Below are 7,500 nucleotides of genomic sequence, written 5' to 3'. Positions count from 1 at the left end.
GAGTCCTACAGGCAGGATGAGGAGCCAGAGAGTCCTACAGGCAGGATGAGGAGCCAGAGAGTCCTACAGGCAGGATGAGGGGCCAGAGAGTCCTACAGGCAGGATGAGGAGCCAGAGAGTCCTACAGGCAGGATGAGGGGCCAGAGAGTCCTACAGGCAGGATGAGGAGCCAGAGATACACTGAGGGCTTAGGGGCTGCTAAAACAGCGCTACAAAATGTCCTTCAAAATGTTATGACAAGGACCCACGAAGAAAAGTGTGGTGTTGGGACACACACACACAAGCACAAACAGACACACACACACACACACACAGACACACACACACACACACACAGTGCTGTGTGTGCCTCTCATTCCACAAACTACTTTATTACGCTAATGATTGACCGGAAGGCCAACACAGTACATTTCTGGCAACAAGCTGTTTAATAACAATTTTGTACGTGTGTGTGTGTGTGTGCGTGTGTGTGTATGTTTGTGCACTGAACGTGTTTCAATAGTAACCCAGAGTGTCACTACAAATCTCTCGGCCTAATGCGACCTACTCGCTGAACTACATGAGAAACTCCCAGTTCAGCACTGGGAGTTTCCTCCCAGTTCAGCACTGGGAGTTTCCCGTCCGGATGCTGGCTGAGACCATGGCAGACAGGCCTCAACCAATCAATCATGACCACAGATGAAATACAGCAAGAGGAAAAATTCAAATAAGTACAAATAAATAAATCAGCAATTTATAGTGTTATACAAATACACCTAGCAGATGATACTGCCTTTAAGAGTCTGTAGATGTAACGGGGAAATACGATTGATTTGGCAAAAGGCTCCATAGCAAGAAACCCTTCAAACGATTGCTCCATTGGAGATACTGTGGTAGAACATAATGAAGGTTTAAAAAGGATATTTGCCAAATGTCAGAAATAATAGTGGAGAGGAATGTCCCAGCGGGGGGGCAGGCTCTAGACCCCGTTCTACTGCTATTCAACACTTCAGAGGGTCCGGACCGGCAAACAGATGAGACTCAGATAAGACCTCCCTCTGTAGTCAATGGCATCAGTCTATTGCTCAGTTCACTTAGATAATGAGTATAAGTAATGTTAACTTTAAGTATAAATTGTATAAGAACATAATATAATTTATATTCACAATGGAACCAAATGTTAAAATACTTGGCCTTCCTGTGTCAAAACAAATGCTTGCATTCCGATGAACCCTGACGCCCCAATGACCTCTTACAGAGACCCAAAGGTTCCTCCTCTGTGGTCTTAGAATGTGTCATCTGTAGGCTAAAATGAGAATTAAGGTAACTAATCCATACCCCGGTTAAAATCAGACACTACCGGCTTTAGGATTATGACAAACAGACAAATAAAGTGGCATTAACTATTACAAATACATATTTTACTGTTTGAATGAATATTGCTTTCCCAGGGCTCATCTCTTAAACCCCTGTGGTAAATCATGGTGATTTGGGGGGGGGGGGTAGGGTCCTACTCCTTGTGTGTGGGGTAGGGCCAGGGACGGCTGGTATCAATGGGCTAGTGGGGCTAAGCCCTCCCTATATTTTAAAATAAACATGAGAACATTATTAAATTAATTCAAATATTAAAATATAATAATTACTAAAACTTAGAATTGGTTGATTTTGGTGCAACGGAGAAGCAACGGCACCAAATAATCACAAAAACGCAGGAGATACATATAGATATGTTGTGTGCTTAAGAAAATCAGCATCCAATCGGTGTCGTCAAATCGTGATTGACAGGTGTGATGACATACCCCCTTGATTTAGAGACCATTTGGGCTAAAAGAATATAGCCCAGACCAGCAGTGACTCTCACTGGTGACGGTCGCTGTCAGAGGCGGGAGAAAAAAGTGAAAACAAAACCTGACCACAATGGCGAGCGCTAATCTACCTAACGAAGTGGACTATCTACTGACTCATCCGTTTTCGTTGATGTCTTTAGAAGAAAAAAAAGAAATAAAGAGACTGGGGGCACGTCGGCCAAACGATGTTCAGATAAAACAAAAGGACACGCGACAAAATCGTTCATTTTGCACCTCTTGGTTCGAAAGGAAGGACTGGCTAACGGCTAGCTTAGCTAGGAGCGCGGTCTTCCGTTTCCCTCGCGCGCTGTTCGGAGGAGACACAGCTTGGACCCAACAAGGGGTTGCGGATTTAAAACATGTGTCCTGTAAAACAAAGAAACATGAATGCAGTGCAACTCTATTTGGAAACTGTGTGAAGCTTTCAATGTCGGGCAAAGTAAATATTGCCTGTCAGCTGGATGACGGCCACCGCATCTCCGTACACAGAGACACAACGAGCAGGTAAAGAAAAACAGACATTCAAAATCTTCAGTGCACTTTTCGGAGACATTGAAATTAACACAAATAGCAATGACAACCCCTATGACATCGGCAGAGTCAGAGGTGCTCCAGTACACTGAAGAGGATCGAATCATTTCTCAGAAGTGCCACGGGACGAGATGGGCTTAACGCCCTAGCGATGCTGTCTGTTGAGCGGGACCTCATCCAATCACCGGTCGGACTTCAATGACGGTGATTAACCTGGTTACGACTCAGACAGGCCGTCGATGTGAGCTTCTCTTCAAACAAGGTAGGCCCGAGCTGCCCTGATATTGATTGTATTCGGGACATGATGCTTGCTTCATAATGTTTGTGATAAAAACAGTGCAGTTGGCAGTCGTTACAGTGCGGACACGTTTTGTTTGTGTGTGTGTGTGTGTGTGCGTGTGTGTGTGTGAGAAACTTTTGCCATCAGCACATGTGTGTAGCCTACTTATCTAGTTGTTTATAGAGCATTATTAATTGCTGTAACTTTGTGCTGTATCTCTGGACTGTACCTTGGATGTGATTTTGGAAAATCATTTCGTCTCTCCATTGCCTGCTGTCTCCCTGCATCCTATTTGTTGTGATTCGAGGCCTGATATTGAATTTATTCGGGACATGATGCTTGCTTCATGATTGTGATAAAAACAGTGCAGTTGGCAGTCGTTACAGTGCGGACACGTCTAATGTAGTCTCTCTCTCTGTCTCTCTCTCTGTCTCTGTCTCTCTCTCTGTCTCTCTCTCTGTCTCTGTCTCTCTCTCTGTCTCTGTCTCTCTCTCTCTGTCCCCCACCCCCCCCTCCCCTGAGGATGGACACTGGGTTACAGCGGCCCTCACAACCCCACACCCCCACCCCACCCCTTTCAGTGTGTATATTGTATATAGTTCTCCTCAAACCTATGGTGGCATCATGCCTTCAGTGTGTATATTGTATATAGTTCTCCTCAAACCTATGGTGGCATCATGCCTTCAGCGTGTATATTGTATATAGTTCTCCTCAAACCTATGGTGGCATCATGCCTTCAGTGTGTATATTGTATATAGTTCTCCTCAAACCTATGGTGGCGTCATGCCTTCAGTGTGTATATTGTATATAGTTCTCCTCAAACCTATGGTGGCATCATGCCTTCAGTGTGTATATTGTATATAGTTCTCCTCAAACCTATGGTGGCATCATGCCTTCAGCGTGTATATTGTATATAGTTCTCCTCAAACCTATGGTGGCATCATGCCTTCAGTGTGTATATTGTATATAGTTCTCTGCAAACCTATGGTGGCATCATGCCTTCAGTGTGTATATTGTATATAGTTCTCCTCAAACCTATGGTGGCATCATGCCTTCAGTGTGTATATTGTATATAGTTCTCTGCAAACCTATGGTGGCATCATGCCTTCAGTGTGTCTTGAACAACCACACATAAAAGGTTGCACATATTATATTGATATTTTATTGTATTTGTCTAAATGCATACTTGACTGTAGATAGAGTTATGAGTGAAGTTACCAACACAATAGGTTGGCCGTAACTCACCCATTTTAGAATCACATTCTCTCTTGTGTATAATTCCCAATTATTATTGATGTATTTGTCCTTTTAATCTTGCTTGATTCTACAAGGCAGATAAATTAAGTTAAAACTTAGTTCCCCGGCTCCATTCGTCTTTGTAAGGAAATGTTCTCTTTTGTCTTTATTACTTTGTCAGAATGCACCAGAATGCTTAGTTTGATTGTGAAAATCACAAAAAGATCTTCGGGGGAAGGATGCCACCAGAACCCCCTACAGGGGGTTTGGTTTACAAACTTTTAGCCCCCCCTAAAATAAAGTTCACCAGCCGCCGCTGGGTAGGACCAATAGATTAGAAGCTCTGATTGGTCTAGACAATCACAGCTCTAGTTACCTCTGAGATCCCGAGCCGAAGAGCTCAGTTCTTTTGCAAACCAACTCAGGTGATTTTGTTACTCTCTGTGGTGTATTAGTGAGTTAGTGAGTATTAGTTATTAGTGAGTATTAGATCGTGGGTTTTATCCACGAAGGGTGTGACGTACGGTTCCACTGGAAGTCTTTATCGGGAGATGAGTGCTGTCCAAACTCTGGCCCTGAACACAGGGCGGTGATGTCAGTGATGTAAGTGTCACGGGGAGAGTGTTGTTTGTGTTGCTGCTCAATGTATTTGACGCCGGGTCTGTGCCTAAAGAACCTCCTAATACCAGACGGAAGGTCCTGCCTCTGCATGGGTCCAGACCCAAGGGCACGGGCAGCACAGAGAGCTGTCTGGGGTTGCACCAGCCACCCTTCCATTACAGACCCTCCGATACGGAGGGAGCAGTGAGGAAATATTCAGATATTATCATAGATATTATGGATGATATGCAGCATCAGTCACTGTCGGAGGTTCTCTGCAGTGTGAGAATACCCCGATAAATCCTCACACTCTGAAGAAGCAGCTTGCACATGGATTAGAATAGGAAGCTACCAACTAGAATACACTCACACTTATTATTTAATACTTAAGATGAATGATGTATGGATCATCTCTATGGCCCCCAATCTATCTATTCTATATGAATGTCTTCCTCCCTCCCATTCTCTCTCTCTCACTCCTTCTGTTCTGTTACTATATGGAGAGAGAGCGAGGGAGAGAGAGAGAGAGAGATAGATAGAGAGGGAGGGAGAGAGAGAGGGGGAGAGGGAGAGGGAGAGAGAGAGAGGGAGAGAGAGGGAGAGGGGAGATAAAGAGAAACAGAGGGATGGATGACACAAGAGACCATCTGTCTATCAAACCCTCCCCCATCTCGGTGCTCAGGTGCTAACGGCAAACCTGAACACACACATGCATTGGAGAGCAACACAGAGGAACGCATATTCACACACACACACACGCACACACACACACACACAAAAACACACACACACACGAAGCATGTATTGTGTGAGCACCTCATCACTGCATTGTGTGGATGTATCTGCAAAAGCAGCGGATTAATTATGCATACACTTTCTCTTGCTCGCCCGTTGCTCGCTCGCTCACCATTTACGTTTGGCACACAGATCCATTCCCATCTTTTCCCACTAAACACACAAACACCCCCCCACACACACACACTTAAACACACACACACACACACACACACACACACACACACACACACACACACACACACACACACACACACACACACACACACACACACAGATCCACACACACATATACACACAAATTGCCCACAAACACACATATATTCACAAGGACATACTATACGGTATATGCACACACACTTATACTTTTACACACACACACACACACACACACACACACACACACACACACACACACACACACACACACACACACACACACACACACACACACACACACACACACACACGCGGGCAGCTTCCCCTACAATGCGGGTCGTCCCCCACCATTTTGTCACTTATCAGCCCCATTGGATTCAAATGAAGCCTCTTTCATTCATACATCGTTGCCTAGAAACACAATAGGATGCATACATAATAGGATCCGTTCTGAGCACTGTGTGTGTGTGTCCGCGCGTGTGCATGTGTGTGTGTGTCTGTGCGTGCAGACGTTTGTGTGTCTGTGTGTGCATGCGTGTGTATAAGTATCTTACAAACTTTGTATTGATATTGTCTTGTTTGTCTGTTTTATTCTTGTCTTATCATTTTATATTTATTACCATATTTCTTTAAAACCATTACTCTCAATTAACTTTGCAATAGCTAAATGATTGTTACTTGAGAGGGGTATTGGAGCGATTTATGCATGCATAATGTCTATATATTTTTACTTAATTAGTCCATTGTTTGATCCAGATGTTTTGAGCGGGGGTGTTGTTAGTTACGTAACAGCTGCCTCTGGCCTGTAGACGTTTCTAGGAAGCGCCTCTGAAAGATTAATGACGGCTATTCTTAACCCAACTCAGACAACGCGGACCGCTTATATCCTGGCGCTGCTGGCCCCGCCTCTTTCCAGGACACCACTAGATGCGGACCAATGAGACGCCTGGGAGTGAAACTGGACACCAGCAGCTGATTGGCGGTTGAGGATCAAAGCAGGAGTGCGGACGATACACCCAGGGGTCGAGCTATGACGTGTCCATCCATCATGCAGACGGAGGATGGAGAGCCCCTGGAGACGCCTGGATGCAGAGACCCAGGCTGTGAAGAAGAAGTCTCTCAAACGGTGCTCCTGTGTTCAAACCTTCAGACCATGCACTCAGTGGATGTAGCGCTCCCTTGAGCCTACTCCTCCTGAGAGAGCGCACGTGTCCATGGTGGATCCCAATGTGTCTCTCAGTGGGCTTCAGTGCATGTGTTGATCCGTGAGTGTCAACACAACACAGAAGAACACAGACGGAGAGGCTGTGTGTTGTGTTACCTTGGCGTAGAGCTGCTGTGTGTTCTGTTGTGTTGCGTTACCTTGACGTAGAGGCTGTGTGTTGTGTTGTGTTGTGTGTGTTGTGTTACCTTGACGTAGAGCTGCTGTGTGTTGTGTTGTGTTGCGTTACCTTGGCGTAGAGCTGCTGTGTGTTCTGTTGTGTTGCTTTACCTTGACGTAGAGCTGCTGTGTGGTGTGTTGTGTTGTGCTGTGTTGCGTTACCTTGACGTAGAGCTGCTGTGTGTTGTGTTGTGTTGTGTTGTGCTGTGTTGCGTTACCTTGGCGTAGAGCTGCTGTGTGTTCTGTTGTGTTGCGTTACCTTGACGTAGAGCTGCTGTGTGTTGTGTTGTGTTGCGTTACCTTGACGTAGAGCTGCTGTGTGTTGTGTTGTGTTGTGCTGTGTTGCGTTACCTTGACGTAGAGCTGCTGTGGGTTGTGTTGTGTTGTGCTGTGTTGCGTTACCTTGACGTAGAGCTGCTGTGTGTTGTGTTGTGCTGTGTTGCGTTACCTTGACGTAGAGCTGCTGTGGGTTGTGTTGTGTTGTGCTGTGTTGCGTTACCTTGACGTAGAGCTGCTGGAACTCGTCCAGGTTGAGGCGTCCAGTGGGGCAGTCCTTCAGGAAGCCCTTGTACCACTGCTTCAGCTCGTGCTCGTTGAACTCCGTGCTTTTAACCAGGTCCTCCATCACCTCCGGGGTCAGCTTGCTGTTCGTCTTCCCCATGATGTCTGCACGCACACACACACACACACGC

The 7,500-nt window shown here is 45.7% G+C and overlaps 1 protein-coding gene across 2 annotated transcripts in view; it reads right to left on the bottom strand.

The window, feature by feature from the left end:
* vsnl1a (visinin-like 1a) overlaps positions 1–7,469 on the bottom strand; it is a gene marked incomplete at both ends in the record, with an annotated part of 13,186 nt that extends 5,717 nt beyond the window's left edge. For both annotated transcript variants that reach the window (XM_079753206.1, XM_079753207.1), the window contains one exon: positions 7,308–7,469. In XM_079753206.1, coding sequence (XP_079609332.1) covers positions 7,308–7,469 — 162 coding nt within the window. The remainder of the gene's footprint in view (positions 1–7,307) is intronic.
* Between the last annotated feature and the right edge of the window lie 31 nt (positions 7,470–7,500).

The sequence above is a fragment of the Pollachius pollachius genome (assembly GCF_949987615.1).
Source record: "Pollachius pollachius genome assembly, chromosome: 16".
NCBI classification, from domain to species: domain Eukaryota; kingdom Metazoa; phylum Chordata; class Actinopteri; order Gadiformes; family Gadidae; genus Pollachius; species Pollachius pollachius.
Note: the sequence above shows the minus strand (reverse complement) of the source record. Positions and strands in the feature narration are given on the sequence as shown.